Raw genomic sequence first — 24309 nt, forward strand, 5'->3', positions numbered from 1 at the left:
CTGTCCATTATTTATAGAGTCGGCATGCAAATTTGAACAGGAAGGGTTTGTATTCTGATTGGACGTCTCCATAATATGATGGATTAAGTGCCGTGCTGCGATTGGCTACTTCTTTTAGAGTCAATCCATCCAGTCAGAGCAGACATCCGGGTATAAATATCAATCCCTGCTGACATCATAAGCGAAAGCGCACTCGACCAGCTACAGTAAACAATACGTACTAGTCAAACAGACGGTTCCTTTGTTGTTCAGACATGTCTGGAAGAGGTAAGACCGGCGGAAAGGCCCGTGCGAAGGCCAAGTCTCGTTCATCCAGAGCTGGACTTCAGTTTCCAGTCGGACGTGTACACAGACTGCTACGCAAAGGAAACTACGCCGAGCGCGTAGGCGCCGGAGCTCCCGTGTATTTGGCAGCAGTCCTGGAATACCTGACGGCTGAGATCCTCGAGTTGGCCGGGAACGCAGCCCGAGACAACAAGAAAACAAGGATCATCCCCCGCCACCTGCAACTGGCTGTACGCAACGACGAAGAGCTTAACAAGCTTCTAGGCGGTGTTACCATCGCCCAGGGCGGAGTGCTTCCAAACATCCAAGCGGTGCTGCTGCCCAAGAAAACCGAGAAGCCAGCCAAGAGCAAGTAAACGGGGCTTGAAGATTCAGGACATTGACACAAACCATTTTGTGTCCAAGTAATAACGTTGTGTTACCTGATTTGCGTTCTATTGTGTTTGTTTAATGAAGACACCAGCTACATCTTGTAAACTGTTTAATTTTTTATTTTTTTTATGGTGTTGATAATTGTTCATTTTGGACAGTTCCCTGTGAATAAGGCCGACGCACACTGACGCACTCCCTGACAGAGAACTACACCACCACTGGCTAAAAATGGCCATGGGACACTTAACCTGCCATCACGGCGGACTATCTTTAGTAAATCTAGCAAACCTCCATTTGTGGGGGGAATGAAGATCACAAAGTATTCCATTGTATATGGACCAATGCTTATTACATTTTATTTGTGCTTTGAATTACATGCGAGTCATGTCTTATCTGCTGTTCAGTGGTTATGTTGTTTCAATAAATGTAAAGTGCCAGTGGAAAGCACAAAGACCTTGTGATTCTTTGTTTTCTCGAAGCTACATTGTGCAGCATGAATATAATAGAAGCTCTAATTACAAGTATTTAAAGTGTGGTACAGTGTTAAAGGGCTATTCCTGTTGATTAGCACAAAATAAATTTGGACTTGGCCCTCATTTATTTCTAAATGTCAGAACCAGAGGTTTCAGTAAGGGAATTAAAATGAAAGTGAATGGGGCCAATCAGTAACCATAAAATACGCGCTGTTTAGCCAAGAGACGTAAACATACGCTTTAACAGGAATGTAGTGTGATAAATTAAGCTTATTAAAGGAATATTCCGGGTTCAACACAAGTTAAGCTCAATCGACAGCATTTGTGGCATAATGTTGATTACATAAATTATTTTTTTTGAACTGTCCCTCATTTTCTTAACAAAAAAGCTCAAATCTGGGTTCCAGTGATGCACTTACAATGGAAGTCAATGGGGCCAATCGGTAAACGTTAAAATACTCACTGTTTCAAAAGTATAGCCACAACAAATAAACAATATGCGTGTAAACATGATTTTATTGTGATCAAATCACTTACTGACCTTTTCTGTGTAAAGTTAGCCAATTTTACAAATGTGTTGAACAGCTCTATTCTCAGATACAACACTGTCTTGTGTGTTAATGGGATGGAGAAGCCATTGTAAATTACATTTCTCCCTGGAAAAGTAAGGTGAAATAACTAGATCAGCACCATTATTTGTTATTACATTGTTGAAACCACTTTATTGTACAAACAATCCATAAATTATATACGAATACACACACAGCCTTGCGGAGTTAGCACAAAATGCATCAACAACAGTCACATCCATAGTGTGGTTAACGAATTTAGTGCCCGTAGTTTTCAGTACCTTCTAACTTTGTAACAATTTTGTTAGGACGTAATTAACATAAAGGCCTCCTAGACAAGCTGGCTGAAACAAAAAATAATTTTAAGGGTAGCAAGGAAAACAAAGACCAAAATGATCATTTTCTCTTCAAATTATATTTCTACCATAGGTATTTTTTTTTACACAAGTGCTTGTAACATTATTACAATAAAAGTTAAAAGTGAATTAAATAAAGTTATTTAAAGGCTCTGACAGAATTGCTCATATAATTGCTCTTCTCCATTGTACCCTTGACTCCAAACCTATGTCTCTGCATACCCTTCTGTTTTCATGTCATTCAGCCCCAAGTCTTCATTCTGCTCAAAAGTTCGAGTGTACCTCTCGATCTTCATTTCTGGGTCTGGATCTGGGGCGTAAACGTTCTACAAAAAGGAGTATGGTTATAGTCTTCACATAAACAAAACAACAACAAAAAAATAAAAGTATTGAAACGGCATAGATTAAAGAAAAAACAATCTTTAAACAAAATTGGTATTATAACTCTTGACTCACCTGAAGATAACTATTCCCTGTTGGATCATCCAGGATAATATGAACATCCATTTCTCCTGCCATTATCTGAGAAACATTTGCATATACAGTACAAAACTTAAGTGCCTCAAAAAGACACTTGAAATGTAGCTGATGGCTGATATGTGGAAGATATTGACAATATTTACTTTTAAGAGACCAGACCAGATTATGAATATTAAAGGAATAGTTCACCCAAAAATGAAAATTCTCTCATTTACTCACTCTCATGCCATCCCAGATGTGTATGACTTTCATTATTCTGCAAAACACAAATTAAGATTTTTAAAAGAATATTTTAGCTCTGCTGGTCCCATACAATACAAGTGAATGGGACCAGAACTTTAAAGCTCCAAAAATCACAAAGGCTGCATAAAAGTAATCCAAAAGGAACACCGTAGTTTAATATATGTCTTCTGAAGCGATGAAATCGCTTTGGGTGAGAAACAGATCAATATTCAAGTCCTTTTTTTTTTTTTTTACCATAAATCTCCACTTAAACTTTCACTTTTATATTGTGAAAGAATGAGGAAGTGAAAGCGAGAGTTATAGTGAAAAAAGGCATAAATATAGATCCGTTTCTCACCCACACCTATCATATTGCTTCTGAAAATATGAATTAAACCACTGGAGTCTTATGGATTACTTTTATGCTGCTTTTGTGGCTTTTGGAGCTTCAAAAGGTCTGGTCACCATTCACTTGCATTGTAAGGACCAACAGAGCTAAAATATTCTTCTAAAAATCTTTGTTTTCAGCAGAAAAAAAAGAAAGTCATACACATCTGGGATGGCATAAGGGTAAGTAAATGATGAGAGAACTTTCATTTTTGGGTGAACTATTCCTTTAACCAAAATGTCAGTATATTTCCAACCTTGTCAAGCTTTTGCCCAAAAAGCTCCAATTTCTCTGCTCTATCCGCCGTAAAGCTGTCACCACACATGAAGGGGTTTTTCGAAACAACCTAAAATTAGAAGCATAAAATTAGCATAAAAAAAAAAAGAAGTTTTTTTTTCCCATAACCATACAAACATTAGGTACAAAGCAGTTAGCTGAGCTTTAAATGCTACCAGTTCTTTGATGTCCTTGAGAAGTCCTTCCAGGGTAGTAAACTTCCCTCCAAGAGCCGCCATTCCCATCTCAAACTCCAGCTCAGGAATCAACACGCTACACGTCTCTGACTGTTCCACACACACACAAAAAATAATTCATGGGATATAAAAAAAAAAAAAAAAAAAAGGCAAAACGTGTTCACAATGTCTCCTAGAGATTTTGTGAGATTAACCCACCCTCAGCAGGTCTCTGGACATATCTGAAGGGTCCGTTAAGTGGAGTGTTATTCTGGTTCCCTGATCTTCTGTGGTTCCTCCTGATTTCACCTATTTAATGATGTCAGTAATTATAAAGTATGCAACAAAATCAACAAATGAAACAAAAACAACAAAAAAAATATAGCTTATATAACATGACTAGAAGGAATAGTTCACCCGAAAATGAAAATTCTCTCATCATTCGCTCACCATTATGTGGTCTCAAACTTGTATGACTTAATTTCTTCTGCGGAACACAAACGAAGATATAATGTCTGTTTGTCCATACAATGCAAGTGAATGGTGACCACCTTTTCAAGCTCCAAAAAGCACATAAAGGCAGCATTAAGGTTCCAGTGGTTTAATCCATGACTTCGGAGGTGATCCAGTTGGGTTTGGGTGAGAACAGACCAAAATATAACTCCCTTTACATTGTTCACCTTGCCATTGCAGTCTCCAGGCACAATCATGATTTCAAGTTCGATCACACTTTCTAGCGCTTGACGCGTGCGCAGAGCACTACATGCCGTTAGGAAGTGTAATCAAGCTTGAAATCATGATCTTCAAGGAGACTGCTGTCAAGATTTACAGTGAAAAAGAAATTACCTTTTGGTCTGTTCTCACCCAAAATCGAGTCTTATGGATTACCTTTATGCTGCTTTTATGTCCTTTTTGGAGCGTGAGAATTTGGTCACCATTCACTTACATTGTATGGACAAAAAGATTTCATATCTCCATTGTTTGTGTTCTGCAGAAGAATGCAAGTCATTCGTATTTGAGACGACATAAGGGCGAGAGTAAATGAGAGAATTGTCATTTTTGGGTGAAATATTCCTTTAATATTCCTACCTCGTTGGTGCGATGTCCACAGCTGTCACAATTAGTAGCCATTATAATAACCTCTTTAAAGTGTGGAATTTCTGCTCTTGGGTTAAGGAACCAAAAAACGACTACAATTGTAAAATTCCTATGTACTCTATGGTTGTGTACACGAGCGCATTGCCACTTTCACTAAAGAACAGGAGACTAAGATGCTTACAACACTTAGCATAGTCAAATTTTGCCACGTTTTGCAGTGCCTCAAAATAAAATTATCTCAAAGTGCTCCCTTGGTACCACCATTTGTAGTGTGCAGGGATGTATTCTGCATAAAGTTAATTGATTAAACCAGCAATAAAATAAAGATTGCATGATTAAGCAATGTACGAATACAGAACGTTTATCCAAATTATTCCATTCTTTTTCATTTAGCAGACGCTTTCTTATCCAAAACGTCTTACAACACACTTACTACAGGTACAGACAACCTGAAGCAACCTGGGGTTTGGTGTCTTGCACAATATTAACAGTTCATGGTAAACCCAATCCACACATTAGCATTACTTGCATAGATATTTAAACAGATACACCACCATACCATCTATGTTGTCGCACACTATACTTATCGTGCCAGCATTTATGTAGTAATTACCTGTAGTTAGCATTTTATTTGTTACAATACAATGAATAACACAGTCGTAACAAAACAGTTATCACACTAAATGAATTATTTAATAAAATAGACTTTTTAGCACACTTTTAAGGATACGGACAAGCTTCATGTTTGTATTGGCTGGGGCGTTGCATTCTGGGCAGTTAGTGTTGAACACTAATACCTCATTTCTCATAGTGTCTAGATCATTGCCAGGCTTTTCATCATCTTGTTCCTCTTCTACCTGAAAGAGACAGAAAGAGGATAGAAGATAAAGAAACAGATCTTGCAGATCTGTGCTAACATCTGAAGTCAATTATGGCACAGGTGTTGTACAAGTCACCCCTGATCTTCTCACCTCTATTCCTAGAGCAGCGTTGTGTTGAGGTGTCCTTTTGTAATGCGTGACAGAAAGAGATTTGTCTTTCTGAGGTGCAAACGGGTTCTCAATAAAACTATTCCCAGATGGATCATCGATAATCTGTAGATCAGAAAATGCAATCATTAGGCTTAACTTCACATAAAACATGGAAAACTGTAAATACTTGTCCATTCAACATAATTCTACTGCCATTTACCATCTGGTTAAACTTACTAATGTGAATTCCTCTTGAAAATCATCTTTTAGCTTTTTCAACCTCTGGATGAATTCCTCTATTTTTTCAGCTACAGCTGGATCTGTTGCCTGTGATGTGGAGAAGAGAGTCATAAATCAGATTATATGCATCGTATACATACCAACAACATTAATTTATATACTTGATTAGAAATGTGTAGTTTAAAGTAACTTTTTCAGTAACTTTTGTCTTTGAGTCATCTTGGACTTACACTGACACCTAGTGGCTTGGATGCAGCATCATTTAAAATTAATAGTTTTCAATTTTAATGTCATTGTAGAAATGTAGTATTCACAGTCAGACATGATTACTTTAATCAATGAGTGAAAGTGTCAAATAACAGGACGGTTACTGAGATTAAGAGAGTAGTATTCGGCTGGTCATGTGATTCTAACATGGCAGCCCCCATGTGCGGACCCTCTCCATGTAGAATAAAACAGCTTTTATAAGATTACTGATATGACTGGAGTCTTCATTTTAATGTGAGCTGTCATGATTTCCTACATATATTTTTTAGGAGCTAAACTGAAGAAAAAATTACTTAGTGCACCTTTAAGGTTAAAAATGAATATGGGTCACTGACAAATAAGGTTGTACAAGGTGATACAAATGAGTATTAAAAACAAACATGTCAAATGCATAGAAATGTAATCAGTGTATCCATTTGGGTTTAATACTTTTTTGAAAAACATTTATTACTTTATTTTTTGTAGAAAATTCTGTAACTAAAAATGTCATGTGGTGTAACAATCAAGTAAAACGTATTAAGTCCTTTCCTTGCACCTTGAATACATGTGTACAGAGTGCAATGATTAATTTAAAAAAAAAAAATTGCCTGTGAGAACAAAGAAAAATTAAAGCTATACAGCTGAAGTCAGAAGTTTACATACACCTTAGACAAATACATTTAAACCCAGTTTTTCACAATTCCTGACATTTAATCATAGAAAACATTCCCTGTCTTAGGTCAGTTAGGATCACTGCTTTATTTTAAGAATATGAAATGTCAGAATAATAGTAGAGAGAATGATTTAAGCTTTTATTTCTTTCATCACATTCCCAGTGGGTCAGAAGTTTACATACACTTTGTTAGTATTTGGTAGCATTGCCAACTTTTGGGTAGCCTTCCACAAGCTTCTCGCAATAAGTTGCTGGAATTTTGGCCCATTCCTCCAGACAGAACTAGTGTAAATGAGCCAGGTTTGTAGGCCTCCTTGCTCGCACACGCTTTTTCAGTTCTGCCCACAAATTTTCTATCAGACTGAGGCTCCAATACCTTGACTTTGTTGTCCTTAAGCCATTTTACCACAACTTTGGAGGTATGCTTGGGGTAACTGTCCATTTGGAAGACCCATTTGTTACCGAGCTTTAACTTCCTGGCTGATGTCTTAAGATGTTGCTTCAATATATCCACATAATTTTCCTTCCTCATGATGCCATCTATTTTGTGAAGTGTATTAGTCCCTCCTGCAGCAAACCACCACAACATGATACTGCCACCCCCATGCTTCACGGTTGGGATGGTGTTCTTTGGCTAGCAAGCCTCACCCTTTTCCCTCTAAACATAACGATGGTCATTATGGCCAAACAGTTAAATTAATGTTTAATCAGACCAGAGGACATTTCTCCAAAAAGTACGATTTTTGTCCCCATGTGCACTTGCAAACTGTAGTCTGGCTTTTCTATGGCGGTTTTGGAGCATTGGATTCTTCCTTGCTGAGCAGCATTTCAGGTTATGTCGATACAGGACTCTTTTTACTGTGGATATAGATACTTGTCTACCTGTTTCCTCCTGCAACTTCACAAGGTCCTTTGCTGTTGTTCTGGAATTGATTTGCACTTTTCGCACAAAACTACGTTCGTCTCTAGGAGACAGAATGTGTCTCCTTCCTGAGCGGTATGATGGCTGTGTGATCCCATGGTGTTTATACTTGCGTACTATTGTTTGTACAGACAAACGTGGTACCTTCAGGTGGTTGGAAATTGCTCCCAAGGATGAACCAGACTTGTGGAGGTCCACAATTTTTTTCTGAGGTCTTGGCTAATTTCTTTTGATTTTCCCATGATGTCAAGCAAAGAGGCACTGAGTTTGAAGGTAGGCCTTAAAATACATCCACAGGTAAACCTCCAATTCAGTACACCTCCTATCAGAAGCTAATTAGCTAACTGCCTAAAGTCTTGACATAATTTTCTGGAATTTTCCAAGCTGCTTAAGGGCACAGTTAACTTAGTGTATGTAAACTTCTGACCCACTGGAATTGTGATATAGTCAATTAAAAGAGAAACAATCTGTCTGAAAACAATTGTTGGAAAAATTACTCATGTCATGCACAAAGTAGATGCCTTAAATGACTTGCCAAAACTACAGTTTCCTAATATTAAATCTGTGGAGTGTTTATAAATTGAGTTTTAATGACTTCAACCTAAGTGTATGTAAACTTCTGACTTCAACTCTATGTGTATAATTAATTAATTAATTAATTAATTAATTAATTAAATATATATATATATATATATATATATATATATATATATATATATATATATAAAAGTGTCATGTCATTGACCTATATACCATTATAACGTATACTCTTCAAAGATCCAAGATTAACACACCTTTCTGGTTGGTTGGTCTTGTTCTAAACCCGCCACTGCTCTGTCCAGCAGACCCTCAATTGTTGACAACGCTAAACAATCAGACAGAAGACAAAAATAAAAATGTTAAACTATACCGCATATAAAACCAAGTTGAGGTACAGGCTACGAATGATAATCACTCTTTACAGATTGCAATAAATCACTGGAAGTGACATCATTGACAAATACCTTATATAATACTATACTTACATCCCTTCTGTGTAAAGGCAGGAATTTCAAAATCAAGTTCTGGAATTCTGGTTGATGCACTGTCAGACTTCACAACCTCTCGGTTCATGTCCTGCACAAATGAAAAACTACTGGCTAAATAACACTGAGAGAATCTTCGAATGACTCCAAAATAATTGGCAATTTACAACACTCTATGGCTTTATTGCTCGTAAGCCATTAAGTAATGTCATTAGTCCATTCTTACCTCTTTAGTCTTCACTTGTAAGGTGTACAGGACACCCTGCTCTTGTATCCGCCCGGCAGACTGAGTTTCTGTGTTGGCCCAGTTGCAGTGTGGACATGTGAAGGAGCTGATGATGATTTCTTTAAAGAATGGGATCTTAGTAAGCAGAAGTCGCGTGCTTCCCTGGACAGGAATAAGAAAACATAAGGTTGACATTTCACAAGTAAACAAACTGACAAACCAGAAGTACTTTAGAAGTAAACAGCTTGCTAAATGTGTATGACATGTCTGAACTGCAGTATATATATTTACAATATATACAGTTTTGGCTTGTATTACTGCAATACACATTTTATTTATTACTATTATTTAGAAGAACTATGATTATTGTTTTAAAAATAATATATAATAAATAATATAATGTAACAATAAAAACATCTGTTATTATTTTAATCAACATTAAAGTTGGATCTTTACATTTTCATAACAGTTCATGCACAAACTCTCGATTACTGTAGGTTGACCGTCTTCATCTTCAGCATTAATGTCCTTAAAAACACCGCCTCGTACGCGCTCTTCCTCAATAACAGACATACTGTCGTTTAAAAGTGTTAATACTCTCTGGTTTGAGAGGTAAAGGCTAGTAGAAAATGTGAATTATCAATGACTGCCGTTCGACTAGAAGTTTCCAGTTTTCGCACGTTTTAGTGTGACATCCTCATGCGCACTTGAATCAATGGCGGGACAGATTGAATTTACACAACCTGTCAAAATAAAAGCCAGTTTGGTAGGATACGTTCATATTTATAGGAAAAGCGCTAACTGATTGGTTAGGGTTAGATTTAGGGGTGGGTTATAATTTCTTTGACCAATCAGATAGCGCTTTTCATATTCATATAATTGACTCATCCAATCAGATATCGCTCAACTCATAAATATAAATTAAGCTCGCCTTGCCGTTCTACGTTTCGGAAATTCTCGTGCTGCAAATATAACAATTTAATCGGATTGATTCCTTTATTTAATACATGGTGTGTCATGTATTTATTATAGGTGTTGTAGAGTGACTTTTCGCACAAACCAATGCATGATGTAAATATGTAATAAATTAAAATCAAATTGTAAAACTCTAAATCATACTCGAATTTTATCAGACATCACGTTTAAATTAGGACCATGAGATTTAATACTTTGTTGATTTAATACATTATGATTAATGATACAAGTAATTTCCTTTCATTAAAGGAATATTCCAGGTTCAATACAAGTTAAGCTCAATCGACAGCATTTGTGGCATAATGTTGATTACCACAAAAAACAATTTCTTAAAAAAAAAAATTACAGTGGGGCACTTACAATGGAAGTGAATGGGGCCAATTTTTGGAGGGTTCAGAAGTAGAAACGTGAAGCTTATAGTTTTATAAAAAGCATTTACATTAATTCTTCTGTTAAAACTCATGTTTTATTTGAGCTGTAAAGTTGTTTAAATCGTCATTTTACAGTCGTTTTAGGGTTTGTTAATGTTACATCGTTATGGCAACGTGTTGTAAAATTGGCTAACTTTACACAGAAAAGGTTAGTAAGCGATTTTATCACACTAAAATCATGTTAACATGCATATTGTTTATGTATTGCTGCTATACTTTTGAAACAGTGAGTATTTTAATGTTTACGGATTGGCCCCCATTCACTACCATTGTAAGTACATAACCCAGATTTTTGCTTTAAAAAAAAGAAAAGAAAAGAAAAAAGAAAAGATAAGAAATGAAAAGGAGGGACGAGTCGAAATAAAATTTTTGTGGTAATCAAATATTATGCCACAAATGTTGTTGACTGAGCTTAACGTTCACAGCAACAACCACTAGAGTGCGCATGTGTAAATCTTCTTGTTAGTGTTGCACATCTTTACAAGATTTTTTCTGCTAATATTCAAATTCCTTCATTCCTTGGCCCTGAGAGTGGACGAAACGTCATGCAAGTTTTAATCAAATAAAGTTTAAGCATAAATTTCACATATAGAGTGAGTGTTGCACTTCCTTTTTTAAAATACTAAAATTCCTTCTCAGTGTTCTGAGAGACAAAACATATATTTATTTACATGAATACAACCACATAACACATGTATTATAAACACAAGCCTTTCAGATTTCCCATTGTTACTTTTTAAGCAGCTGCAGTGAAAAATCAACAGTTCATAACTTCATAACTGATCTTGGCCTTCAGCATCTGGCCCTCTGCAGTGGGCTTTTAAAAAGTACTGCTGCATCATTCACTTAGTAGCATATTTGATAAAACATCCTATATTTAAATCATTATTGACCAGCATCTTGGGTGGCCAGTACCAAATTAATGGCTGTATACAGTGTGCACAGAGGTGGGTAGAGTAGCCAAAAACTGTATTCAAGTAAAAGTACAATTACTTAAAAAAACAACAACAACAACATGAGGGTAGGGAAATGATGACAGAATATTAAATTATGGTTGAGCTATCACTTTAAAGGGGTAGTTTACCCAAAAATGAAAATTCTCTCCTCATTTACTCACCCAGATGTGTATGACTTCCTTTCTTCTGCAGAACACAAATTAAGATTTTTAGAAGAATATTTTAGCTCTGTAAGCCAAAATGCTGATGCTCCAAAAAGCACATAAAGGCAGCATAAAAGTAATCTATAAGACTCCAGTAGTTAAATCCAAATCTTCAGAAGTGATATGATAGGTGTGGGTGAGAAACAGATCAATATTTGTCATTTTTTGCTAGACAGCAGGGGCGATATGCAGAGAAGAATGTGAATCACCAAAAACACAAGAAGAAGAATGTGAAGGTTATCTGTTTCTCTGTTTCTCATCCACACCTATCACATCACTTCTGAAGATATTGATTTAACCACTGGAGTCTTATGGATTACTTTTATGCTGTCTTATATTTGTTTGTTTAGCTGTAAAATGTTGCCACCCATTCACTTGCATTGTATGGACCAAAAGAGCTGAGAAATTCTTCTAAAAATCTTCATTTGAGTTCAGCAGATGAAAGAATGACATACACATCTGGGGTGGCATGAGGGTGAGTAAATAATGAGAATTGTAATTTTTGGGTGAACTATCCCTTTAAGGGCTCTTGTCAGATCTGGATGAATTTGTCAATAAGAGAGGTTTGGAAACATTTCTAGTAATTATTACGGTGAAAATGTGAAATGTGAAGGACATTATATATAATGCTGAAATATAAACCAAAGCAAGATCATGCTTTATTAATGACTTCTTTTGCTATTTCTTAGCTTTTAAAGTCCTGCGTGGATTCTTATTTCAGTGTAGTTACAATTTTCAGTGTCATAAGTATTTAGATCATTAATTCTGTACAGCAGTACCGCCGCTCTCTAAATGCAGAGTACGCAGCCTGCGTAGGGCACCAATCCCTGTTATGGAACACTCGCTATGTCTGAAACTGCCCCCATCCACTATATAGTGCACTATTTTGAGTGTCCGCCATTTTGTAGGATTGTCTGAATTATGAGTGAGCCACTCGTTCCTTACTTTGGTTCACTCATTATTACACACAATGCACTCTAATTTCAAGTGTACATTTGATGTACACTCAACAACGGTTAATTGCCCACAATCCACCACGGGGAAGATGTACGAGCATTGAGTTTACTGCTTCCTTCACTCCTGCAATGTTTTCTTTCATGCTGAATGTATTAAATTACTTTTTGGCAAATCATTACTTGATTAAAATAACATAATAACATATAGAGAGGCAAAACATACAGATACATTTTAAAATGTACTCTTTATTTGATCAAATGTGTTTACTCTATATATTAACATATAGTATGTATTAAAAATTACAAACAGAATTAAGATTTACTGTATTCATATATTATTTAATAAGAATAACTTTAATTTAATAATAAGTAAGGCATAAGTATTTGAAAAGTGCATACTGTATGTGACGTTGTTTCTTTGACAGCCCCAGAGCTCCGACACTCGGTGTATTCGTCTGCGTCCGAATTCTCTCGCTCATTTTGTTCACTCACTGTTGAGATATAGTGCACTAACTGCCATTCACTATATAGGAAATAGTGAACGATTGAACGATTTCGGACACATCCACTCTCTTCGCCATACGATCGCCTCGCATCTGCACATCTCTCACGTGCGTGCCTCGCGCCCCTCGCTGTGTACATGCAGAAATGATGTCTGTTCACGCTCCAGTTGTCAATCACGCGAACAGCAGAGCAAAAGTCATTTATTTACACTTAAATTGGATGTTTACATGGATTTATACAGTTAATCCGCCCAAAGTAACTGCGATAGTTTCCAGTAAATGTGTAAATACTGCTCATGACATGCGGGACGCGGGACAAAGTGCACTGATATATTGCTGCACTGATTTAAAAATGTACACTTAAAAACTGATGTCATAAGAACCCAGTTACATTATCACCCTGAAAATGACCATCTCATTACACAGAAGCCCACGTTAGGATTAGAGCCAAAACTTACCTTAGAGTGCTGCCTTAAATTGGAGCTGCAATTTTAATCTTGAAATAACAGCTTGTCTTGGTGTTAAATGAAGGCATTTGCATGACGAAACTATTCTTTTTTTTCACTGTGCGGAGCGAAGAAAGTGTTTCACTTTGAAGAGTTTGATGCTGCAGCAGTGATTGAGTGACAATCTGTGATAGCATCTCAGCACATGCAGCTGTGAGAACTTCCGCTTTCGTAAAAGTCCCATTCAGTAATCTCTCAATAAATTACGCATTAATTCAAACTAAACCCAGTAATGCAACGATAGGAACACTGGCCATTGTAACGAAGTAAATGTAAAAAAAAAAAAATCGTTAGAAATTTACTTGAGTGAGAGTAAGAAGTACCCACTTTTAAACCTACTCTAAAAGTAATTTTTTCCCCAAAAAGTTACTCAAGTAAATGTAACGGAGTAAATGTAGCGTGTTACTACCCACCTCTGAGTGTGCAATACAATATACAGTATTTAATGTACATACAAATATGGCAGGTTTAAACATTATTAAATGACCAAATCACCAATAATAAAGACTGTCTGATGTTTACTCTAGTTTGGGCTTCGAAATAAGGAAGTTTCTTGCCTGCGTGGTTTTAGTGGTCAGTGGGTAGTTTGATCATGTGATTTCTTTTCCTCAAACCAAATAAAGACTTTCCAGTCCCTGTTCAATGCTGTGGTGTTTTTGTGTCATCACACCAAACAGTGATAACACTTGTAATGACGCTGCCAATGGTGCTGTCATAGAGATGTAATCGGAAAATAATTTTCAGATTAGACCACCCATCACTTTTTGAGTTATAGGCAATTGACACTAATGTTGAACTCTAATAATCTTAATTGTCTATAGTTTTTCTCTGTTTGCAAGAAAGATAAAGTATTCTTGAACATAGATATACAGGTATAAATATAAGATACATATACACTAAAGAGCCAAAACCTTATGACCACTCACAGGTGAAGCGAATAACGTAGATCATTTCCTAACAAGGCCACATGTCAAGGTCAGGGTAGATCAGATGGTAAGCGAACAATCAGTTGTCGTAGTCAATGTGTTGAATGCAAGCAAAATGCCCATTTTAGACCTTAAACCATTAGACCATTTTAGGAGTTAAGACCTGAGCAACTTTGACAAGGGCCAAATTGTTATGGCCAGACGACTGGGTCAGAGCATCTCTGAAACAGCAAGGCTTGGGGTGCTCCCGGTCAGCAGTGGTGAGTAACTGGAACTGGACCTTGGAGCAGTGGAAGAAGGTTGCCTGGTCCGATGAGCCCCGTTTTCTTTTACATCACTTGGACGGCAGTGTACGTGTGCGCTGTTTACCTGGGGAAGTGATGGCACCAGGATGCACTGTGGGAAGACGACAAGCATGTGGAGGGAGTGTGATGCTCTGGGCAATGTTCTGCTGGGAAACCCTGGGTCCGGCCATTCATGTGGACGTCAGTTTGACACGTGCCACCTACCTAAACATTGTTGCAGACCAGGTACACCCCTTTATGTTAATGGTATTCCCTGATGGCAGTGGCCTCTTTCAGCAGGATTATACGCTCAGCACACATTGTTTGGGAATGATTTGAGGAACATGATGAAGAGTTCAAGGTGTTTCCCTGACCTCCAAATTCCCCAGATCTCAATCCGATTGAGCATCTGTGTGATGTGCTGGATCAACAAGTCCGATCCATGGCGGATCCACCTCGCAACTTACAGGACTTGAAGGATCTGCTGCTAATGTCTTGGTGCCAGACACCACATGCAGGGTTGGGAGGGTTACCTTTGAAATGTATTCCACTACAGATTACAGAATACATGCTGTAAAATGTAATTTGTAACATATTCCATTAGATTACTCAAGGTCAGTAACATATTCTAAATACTTTGGATTACTTCTTCAGCACTGGTGGATTTTTTCACTTGTTTTGACTATAAAAACTCTGCCAGTACAGTAAGACAAGATACACATGTTAAAAATACATTCTCTGAAAAACCTAAATATCTTATGCAGTGTTGTTTCTAAAACAACATAAATCAAATTGATCTTGTTTTAAGGATTTTTTAAAATATTTTTACAGGAAAACAATACAAAAATTATTATCAAGAATAAGATTTTTGCCCTAATATCAAAGAAATTATGATCCAACATGAATTTTCTTGATAAAAAAAAAATATGATCATGCCTGGTGACAGCATGTAAAATGGCTAGAAATAGCATTTTAGCTTAGCGTAAAGCTGACAATTTACACAAGGTTTATTTCTATTTCTTCTGCTCCAAACTTACTTCAAACTTCTCTGTCTGCTGGTATGAATGTAACACATCATAAGAAAGTGTTTCACCGCTGTTCAAATGCACTTTGGATCGCATCATTTATATGTATTAATATTTTACATCTGAAAGGACTAAATATTAAATGAAACAACTGAAAATAAAATGCAAAGTCATCTCTTCAGTAATCAAAATACTTTTTGAATGTAACTGTATTCTAAATACCAATGATTTAAATTGTAACTGTAGTGAAATACAGTTACTAATATTTTGTATTTTAAATACGCAATCCCGTTACATGTATTCCGTTACTCCCCAACACTGACCACAGGACACCTTCAGGTGTCTCGTAGAATCCTTGCCTCGGTGGGTCGGTGCTGTTTTGGCGGCACGCAGAGGACCAACAGCAATATCAATAATCTCAGCTTCTGACTGCATCTGATTGGCAAGCATTCTACCAGAAGTCAAGACATGGTCAGTTAAGATACTGGTACATTATGTATAGATCAACTGGAGAAGAGTCTTAAAATTTCAGCTAAACTAGTAGAAGAATCATGAAGAAAGAGATGGAAAAATATATTAGCTTTAATATGTCAAAATTCATGTACTGAATGTATATTTAATCATTTCATAACCTTGGTATTAGAACTGAAGTGTGAATTAGATGCATCATTTGATATAGATAAGTCAAAAGGTGGCCAGTTTAGGTGGCATGAGAATGAGAACCAACGACTCGACCAAATGCTCCTGAAACTTCACAAATAAATTTGCTAAGAGGGAAAGACCATGACAGTTCATGATGTCATGGAAGCCTCTCTCTTTAAAACAGTCAAAACAGAGGAAGTGAGCTTCAGAGTTCTAGGCGTACAGCATGGAGATCAAACAATGCATTGTTATTCACATTTTCATGTTGATCGTAGGAGGTAAGACATAAATATGTTGTTAACAAAGGTTTAGGCTACATGTCTGACTTTATAGAGATGTTTTGTGGTTAGTCTTTACCTGTTGCCTGCAGGTTGTTGTTTTTGCAGGCTGTGTTAACAGAGAAGGCACTGTGCTGTTTTCAATGTATGTCAGTGTATTTAATGCCATATTGAATGGCGAAATATTTTTTCACATGATTCATCCATCAGGCTGACAGTCTTGTATGAGAGTCATGTGCAACTCATTTTATTGATTCTAAAAGGTCGGGCTGAATGATCTACTTTGAGTTTGCACATTTGATTACAGTAAGCTAGGTTGTAGGCGTGAGGAAATATTCGTATAAATTAAAAAAAAAAAAAAAAACAAAAAACACAGCAGTCAGTGTAAATGCTAAAATGCTTTTCAGCAGTGTGCTAAATGAATAAAAGGCAGCTTATGGGAAAATTAGCAATAATGGATGTGAAATGATAAACTTCAATTTGCCATATAGTTCTTTGCCATGAAATTCAATGCTGAGTTAAAGCTAAACAAATCGAGCTTTTATTGGACTTTAACATGTTTTTTAATTAAACAAGTGTGATCACAAGTTATACTGTCATTTAGCTCCTCCCACAGAGGAATGCACAGACATTAGGGTCAAGTTTATCATATGACTAAATAAAATCACACCTCCATAAAGCCTGATTTAGAGCTACATTTATTTTACTCTTATATTTTTACACCTCTGTGAATAATGTCTTAACACCACTGTTTCCTGTTCCAGTTCGTGCGTGTAGCTTTTATGTGTCACAGTGGCAAGTTTTCTCTTGCTGCAAGATCAAACCACATAAGCAAATACAAAGACCACTTACAGAAGTCTTTTCTCTTACTCTTTACTCTATTGCAAAAATTTAGCCCCCTCTCACTTTCACCCACAAGCCCTGAGAGTGGTGAGAACAACTCAAATGAGTCAGAGCAGAGCGTAGGGGGTCTGTGGTATTATCTTCCACCAGATCAACCTACTATTCTTCCATTAAACAACTACTGTACATCTTTATAGATTAAGTCCTCTTGGTAGCAAAATTGCTTTTAATAGTTATCAACTGATATAACTAAATCAGTTTTAAGCTGACAAATTCTGAGGAGTAGGCTACATATTTGTGAATACAGTTTTATAGAAACTTGCTGATATTGTTGAAACTTACCTTTCAACCAGTTCCTCACACAATGCATTTATAATGACATTTAAACACTTTTAATATACCTCATGACTTGTAAGCTAATGCATTTTAACGTTTGCATTACATAACCAACTATATTTACAAGCTTGTTTATGCATGATCAAATTAAACAGTAGCTCAAGAGTGTTGCATTTGTGATTCAAAGGGCCGGGTAAGAGTCCTGAAGAGAGCGCGAGTCAACAAATGAGCATTTTCCATCTCGCACTTGCTTTTTATGACACTATCACTTGGGTTTAGGTTAAAGGTTTATGGTAGGGATGTAGGTTTTGCTGATTTAAAACTCGTTAGAGCATTAAAACCTCATCTGTTTTTATTTTTAACAGGTAGAGCATGTTCGGCAGTAAAGCAATTTATAGTGACAGAAGGTGACACATTGGTTTTGAAATGTCTTCTGAAAAACTCCAGCGAGAATGTGCATTTGGAGTGGAGAAATCCTCAAGGCCACGTCATGTTCTTCAACACGCACAAAGGTGAAGGCAAACTCTATACTGTATGAAAACCATTGAATAATATATTTCATTCACATATATTTCCTCTGTTGAATCTCGCAACTAAGCAACGTCTCTGTTTCTTTCATGTTTGCGTACAGCTCTGAGAGACACAAGAAGCTATGTCTTTACTTTAAACGACTCCGAATATACAGTTCATGTGTCTAATGTCACCCTCAAAGATGAAGGAGTTTACAAATGTGTACAGTATGAAGACAAACTCATAATAAAAAGATACAAAGTAAAAGTTTTGGGTGAGTATAAATATGTTTACCCCCCATCTTTCTTTATAACACTTGTATAAAAATACAACCAATAACAATTTGCTGATGAATGAATGAAAAATGAGAGTTTTTTTTTCAATCTAATCACAGGAACCCCAAAAATAGAAATGGCCAAAAATGGCGATAAAACTATCATCCAATGTTCGACAGAATCAAATGGCCACCCACCCGAACTGTCCTGGGTACTGAGTGGGATTGAGATTGAGGGTAAGATTACAAGAAGTGTCTGAGTGGGTAGACAGGTAGAGAGACAGACAGATAAGAGAAACTAAAGAAAAGGCATTCAGTACATAAAAATACAAAGATAAAAAATGTACAGTTAGGCAGATAAATAAACAGATAAACAGATATATAAACAGACACAATGACTTTCTCATGCTTTATGACATTTGGTTACAATAAATGCTAATACAGTGGCAAGAGAAATTATTTTTATTATTATAATTGGAATTACCTGCATTTATATGTATAAATGTGTCTTACAATCATCTAAGTTACAATAATAAACAAACACAATCTGTTTTAACTAACACACAAATTACTGTATTGTTCTTGTACATATTGAATACGTCTCTCAAACATTCAGTGCAGGTTGGAAAAAGTATGTGAACCCCTAGGCTGATGATGTTAACAAAAGCTAAATAGAGTTAGGAGTTGGCAAACCTGGCATCCAGATAATGAAACGAGATTGAAGGTGTGTGTTAGAGCAACTTTGACTTATAAAAAGCACTCAAACATTTTGAGCTTGCTATTCTCAAGTAGCATCTGCTGATGTGGAAAATTTCTTACAAAAAGAGATCTCAGAAGACCAACGATCAAGAATTGTTGCTTTGCATAAACAGCCATAGTGTCCATGGCCAAACACCATGAAGGCAGCAACTGCTTTCAACCTAAAACATTGCTGCGTAAAGTTTGCTTCACAACGCTATTGTGAAAATGTTCTTGGACTTATGCAACTAAGGTTAAATTGTTTAGGAAGAGCAAGCAGCACTACATACCAACACTGCATACCAACAATTAAGCATCATCCCAGTGGTGAAGTATGGTGGAGGGAGCATCATGATTTGGGGCTGCTTTGCTGCTTTGCTGCTTTGGGGCCTGGACCGCTTTTGGAGTAGCCCAGTCAGAGCCCAGATATTAACCCAATAGAGATACTGTGGAATGACCTCAAGAAAGCTGTTCACACCAAACATCCTAAGAATATGGCTGAGTTGAAGCAGTTCTGTAAGAAAGAATGGTCCAAATTTCCTTCTTAACATTGTGCAGTTCTAATCCACAGCTACCCGAAACACTTGGTTGAGGTTATTTCTGAGACATTTTATGACCAATTAATGCAGGAAAACAGCTAATTATAAAGGGTTCAGATCATTTTTCTTGCCACTGTACCTTGTGACAATAGAGGAACCAGGATAATGTCATGTACGTCAGCTAAGGACAAAGGCATATCCTCGCACTTTCAATATGTTTTATATTTTTATTATGGTTTTTAGATTATTTGAATGATAAATCACTGATTCATGTATATACATTATGCTCTGTTTCCCCTAACAGCCCGACCCAATACACTGTGGCATTATGGATCCAACCGGTCAGTGGCAGTTAGTGTATTAAAAATCAAAACTCATATCAGGCAAGCTACGGTGAAATGCTTGGCAAAATACCAAGCTCTCCCAAAGCCACTGGAGAATATCATCACCATTGGAAATGATGGTAAATACACACAAACGCACTATGTAACCAGTCAGGCAGACAGAAATAGCAGACACCACTAGATACTTTAAAATGTGCAACCTTTTACCTCATATTTACCTCCACATCACTCTCACCACTATGGATGCCCAATGAATGTTTCCAAAAGTAGGGGCATATTGCTATGAATGACATTAGCAATTATTAAAAAAGGGAACTTAAAATTGTGGGGAATTTATTTGGCTGTGCTGCAGTGGGAAAGTTTATACGCTGTGGAGTATTCGGTAGTTTCCTTATAAAGAGAACAAGTGCTTGACATTACAGTGGTCAATCACATGATATCAGAGAATCAGCAATTTCTTTGAAAAAGAGAAACCTTTCCCATACAGAATAAACCTATTAAATATTAATAGTAGTACAACACTCATATTCTTATATATGATCGATCAAACAGACTTTAAATGATTTCTTGTGACTAACAGAATGTTTTTATTGTCTTTTCATGTATCTGTTACAGCCTCCACGTCAAGCTATTTCAGTACTAGAGATAAACTAAAAACCGAGACAATGATCAAAGTCACTTCTGCCCCTGTCTTTAGCAGTACAGGTGAGTTCCCATTTTAATTTCAACTGTGTTAGGACAAACCTGACAAAATTACACTAGAAGAAATACAGTATTAAGGATAAGTAGTTTCATGTCTTGAAATAAACTAAACTTGAAACACACACTAGGTCTCTCAAAAGAGTTTGAGCATGGCAGAATACATTAAATACAGCATAAAATGAAATCAAAACCCGTTTTGTGTTAGAGCTTCACATATAACCACAATATGGAAGTTGCTTTTGCCATAGTAACTATCTATCTCCATCTACTGGTAGCCTAGCTTTTGTATACTGCACACAATCATTTTAAGGCATTTTTGAGAAATGTTGTGCTCTTTTTAAGTGTTTTGCTTCTTTCTTTCTTTTTGGCTTTTAAATTTTATACCTCAATAACTGCTTTAACAAATACACCATCTGATTACAGCACACATGGAATTGTCGTCAAATTCAGAAAGTAATGAAGTGTTCTCAACTGAAAAGAGCCCTAAATCAGACAGCACACAAGGTATAAAATGAATGATAAACCATTTTAACTTTTTTTTCACTTCATCTAAAAGTTGAAATGTGTTGGCAATTTCTGTCAACAGTGATTAATTTGTTTGCTTTGTGTCTCCTTTAGTAGAAGACATTTCTACAGCCACAGAGATAAGCTTGATAAGTAAGTGTTACTTAATTTCGTTTGTAAATGTGAATCAACAACACAGAGTCAAAGTTAGTTACTAAACACCTGAGAAAACCTACTACAATATGAACATGAGGCCAAAATATGGCACAGTAGCTGTGTAGACTACATTTATTCTCATTACATAACTGAATTAACAAATATTTTATTTTGTTTATTTTAAACCGTTTGAAGCTAATTCTGAAGTGTTGGTGATCTCAAATCTATATCTGTATTTCAGCACACAGCAGAAACTTATCAGAGTCCAATTCAACTGGAGGACTACAGACCAAAAATGGCAGCTCAGACAGCACACAAGGTAAAGACAATGAAAAATAAACAATCTAGCAAAACAAAATTCCTTTTTTTTTCCCCCTAACGTAAATGTTTGTTAAGAGTCTAAGCAAACATATGAACGTCATATAAAAGTCATGATTTCTGTAAAAAAATAAATAAATAAATAAAAAACAAAAACGAATTAAAGGCTTTTTCTTATGGTTGTGTGATGCTTTCCAATGGCTTTATTTTTTTTTTTGTAAATAACAGGATTATTTTACATGTTTGCAGGTTTTGGCGTAGAGACCGAAGGTGAAAAAGACCACCGAAATGCTCAAAACTACAGCTCACCATTGCTGGTCCTGCTGGTGACGTGTCTTATTTTATGCTTGCTTATTGTTGTCATCTTCTTCGTGATCAGACTGCGAAAGGCACATATAGCCTGGAAAAAAGGTAATATACGATTATTAATATTGTTTGATAACTTACTTCAAGCTTAATTTATATTCTGCATATTTTAGGCATGCTTTATTTGTTAATTAATTGCATCATTTTAAATGACAGAGAATGAAGAATCAGACCAGTCTCAGGAAAGCAACAAATCAAAATCCAGCCATGAAGAGAAGCAGTCTAAGGAAAGGAGAAGACAAGGTAGAACCGCTTTAACCCTTGTGCAACCTATGGGACATTTTTGTCTTTTTCATTTTTGTTTTTTCTATCATTTTGGCATAATTGTGTTAATAGTTCATAATTGTGTTAATGCCATTGACCTCTTATATTTATAGATACCTATAATACATCTATAATACACTGTGTACACAAAATAGTTACACTCAGGACCTTAAGGACAAAAATGTCCCAACTGAAACCCATTAAATCTGCAATATTTGATCCCAGTGCCATTAAAGCATAAAATCATGAATTCTATAATAGTATACTTTCATTCTGGAGCCCTGGCTTCAACATTTTTATTTTTTATATTTTCCACCAGATGGCGCCATTTTTTTTTTTTTCATGTTTAGCCTATGGAGCAAATACATGCTTTTTTTCTGTTTTCTGTTTGCTGTGTTATAGAGCACTGCAGGCCAGTTGAATAAATGATGCAGCTAAAATTGCTTGGGTGTGTTGGTATGGATGTCAGAGTGTGTTTTGTATGTGTGTTTTGAGAAATGTGTGTTTGTGTGTGTGTGTGTGTGTGTGTGTGTGTGTGTGTGTGTGTGTGTGTGTGTGTGTGTGTAAAAAACAACTGTGGCATTATAGAAACAAACTGGCATTTAATGTTAAAATCCTGAAAACGATTGAATATTTGGTAGTTATGATCAGTACTGATGTTGGTTAAAAAATTTACTCATTGAAAGTGGAAAATAATATTAATATATAATATTATTATGGCAGTTTTTTTGACGCGGACATTTTTGTCCTCTAAGAACCTCTGAGAAACTTTTTTTTTAAATTGACGCACAAGGATTAACCGATCTGTTGATCGAACACAGGCGCCGATCCCGAGCATCCACGGAAAAGCACGAGATGTTCCCCATTACATTTCTCTATAGGCATTTAAATAATAGTAATAATAATACATATTTCTCATCCTTGACCCAAACCAGAAAGCTCTATTATTAATTAACGACATTAAAACATTTTATCTGAAACAAATAATTTTCAAAAATCGAAAAAAGCGATAGGTAATTGGGAACTTGTCCTTGTCGTTATAGGCACCAACCGGCAGGAACATAAATCGGCGCGTGTGGAATCGAACGCAAGAGTTTCTTTGTGTTTAAACAAATGATTGACATTTCCTGTTTCTCTTGATTTTCTATCCAGGTTTTTGGAACTCAAATTTCACAGAATACAGAGTGGAAGAAACTCCACAGAATGAAGCAAAATCAAATGCTACAGTAGATGTGATCACTGAAACACAAGACAGTTCACGAACAGCTTGTAGCACACTGGAAGCCGCTTGCGTCAAGGAGACCGAACTTTAGAGGAACAGTCAGCTGGATCTGAATCCTCTTAAGAGACTAAACTGATTTTACAGTTTTGAATTAACAATGGTGCTCAGTTGTGTGGGGGGAAATGTAATAAGCATTGAATATAGGCTGCCTTTTGTATTGTATTTGTACTTTTTTTTATTTTTTATAATTGTATGATCATTTATGGAGGTAATTTTGATACATAAAATGTATTATTTTGCCAGTTTACATACTGAATGTATACTAAATGAAAGCAGTGTTTAATTGTAATGTGTGCACTTTAAATTATTGTTTATAGTTTAATATTAATAAAGAGACTATGGCGAGTAAAGAATATGGGGGAAGAGTTGCACATTTCACGAACATGTCAATTACAAATAAATTGTTCTTCTAATACTGAAAAGACTGCCAGGACATATATCTTTCAGGAC

At 36.2% G+C, this 24309-nt stretch overlaps 3 protein-coding genes across 5 annotated transcripts; 2 read left to right on the top strand and 1 right to left on the bottom strand.

The window, feature by feature from the left end:
* The first annotated feature begins 167 nt into the window (after positions 1 to 167).
* On the top strand, positions 168 to 1108 carry LOC127433930 (histone H2A-like). Its single transcript, XM_051686307.1, has one exon. The coding sequence runs from the start codon at positions 255 to 257 to the stop codon at positions 639 to 641; it is 387 nt and encodes a 128-aa protein (XP_051542267.1). The 5' UTR covers positions 168 to 254; the 3' UTR covers positions 642 to 1108.
* On the bottom strand, positions 766 to 9735 carry LOC127433923 (zinc finger protein ZPR1-like). 2 transcript variants are annotated; one of them, XM_051686296.1, is made up of 13 exons: positions 9455 to 9735; positions 8999 to 9160; positions 8773 to 8863; positions 8542 to 8612; positions 5904 to 5993; positions 5667 to 5789; positions 5426 to 5552; positions 4687 to 4757; positions 3817 to 3906; positions 3598 to 3708; positions 3402 to 3491; positions 2512 to 2577; positions 766 to 2381 (listed from the first exon to the last, which is right to left on the bottom strand). In XM_051686296.1, the coding sequence occupies exons 1-13, from the start codon at positions 9569 to 9571 to the stop codon at positions 2262 to 2264; spliced, it is 1329 nt and encodes a 442-aa protein (XP_051542256.1). In that variant the 5' UTR covers positions 9572 to 9735; the 3' UTR covers positions 766 to 2261. The 2 variants fall into 2 exon arrangements, with proteins under 2 accessions (XP_051542256.1, XP_051542257.1); XM_051686297.1 differs by lacking the exons at positions 766 to 2381; positions 2512 to 2577 and adding an exon at positions 2608 to 2791.
* A 6865-nt stretch (positions 9736 to 16600) lies between these two features.
* Positions 16601 to 24212, top strand: LOC127433353 (cytotoxic and regulatory T-cell molecule-like). 2 transcript variants are annotated; one of them, XM_051685166.1, is made up of 12 exons: positions 16601 to 16683; positions 18228 to 18374; positions 18494 to 18646; positions 18767 to 18883; positions 20228 to 20386; positions 20883 to 20972; positions 21393 to 21473; positions 21588 to 21626; positions 21871 to 21948; positions 22197 to 22358; positions 22470 to 22556; positions 23730 to 24212. In XM_051685166.1, the coding sequence occupies exons 1-12, from the start codon at positions 16632 to 16634 to the stop codon at positions 23888 to 23890; spliced, it is 1326 nt and encodes a 441-aa protein (XP_051541126.1). In that variant the 5' UTR covers positions 16601 to 16631; the 3' UTR covers positions 23891 to 24212. The 2 variants fall into 2 exon arrangements, with proteins under 2 accessions (XP_051541126.1, XP_051541127.1); XM_051685167.1 differs by having other exon boundaries at positions 21591 to 21626.
* Positions 24213 to 24309: the final 97 nt, after the last annotated feature.

Source organism: Myxocyprinus asiaticus, chromosome 43 (genome assembly GCF_019703515.2).
Source record: "Myxocyprinus asiaticus isolate MX2 ecotype Aquarium Trade chromosome 43, UBuf_Myxa_2, whole genome shotgun sequence".
Classification (NCBI taxonomy): Eukaryota; Metazoa; Chordata; class Actinopteri; order Cypriniformes; family Catostomidae; genus Myxocyprinus; species Myxocyprinus asiaticus.

What these genes read in the sequence shown, in the direction of transcription:
- LOC127433930 (XM_051686307.1), top strand. Translation starts at nt 255, where the DNA reads ATGTCTGGAAGAGGTAAGACCGGCGGAAAGGCCCGTGCGAAGGCCAAG.
- LOC127433923 (XM_051686296.1), bottom strand. Translation starts at nt 9,571, where the DNA reads ATGTCTGTTATTGAGGAAGAGCGCGTACGAGGCGGTGTTTTTAAGGAC. An exon ending in TGCCTTTACACAGAAGGGAT is followed by an intron (nt 8,613 to 8,772) that starts GTAAGTATAGTA and finishes CTGATTGTTTAG; the next exon opens with CGTTGTCAACAATTGAGGGT. An exon ending in ACGCTGCTCTAGGAATAGAG is followed by an intron (nt 5,553 to 5,666) that starts GTGAGAAGATCA and finishes TGTCTCTTTCAG; the next exon opens with GTAGAAGAGGAACAAGATGA.
- LOC127433353 (XM_051685166.1), top strand. Translation starts at nt 16,632, where the DNA reads ATGGAGATCAAACAATGCATTGTTATTCACATTTTCATGTTGATCGTA. An exon ending in ATACAAAGTAAAAGTTTTGG is followed by an intron (nt 18,647 to 18,766) that starts GTGAGTATAAAT and finishes ATCTAATCACAG; the next exon opens with GAACCCCAAAAATAGAAATG. An exon ending in CAGCTCAGACAGCACACAAG is followed by an intron (nt 21,949 to 22,196) that starts GTAAAGACAATG and finishes ACATGTTTGCAG; the next exon opens with GTTTTGGCGTAGAGACCGAA.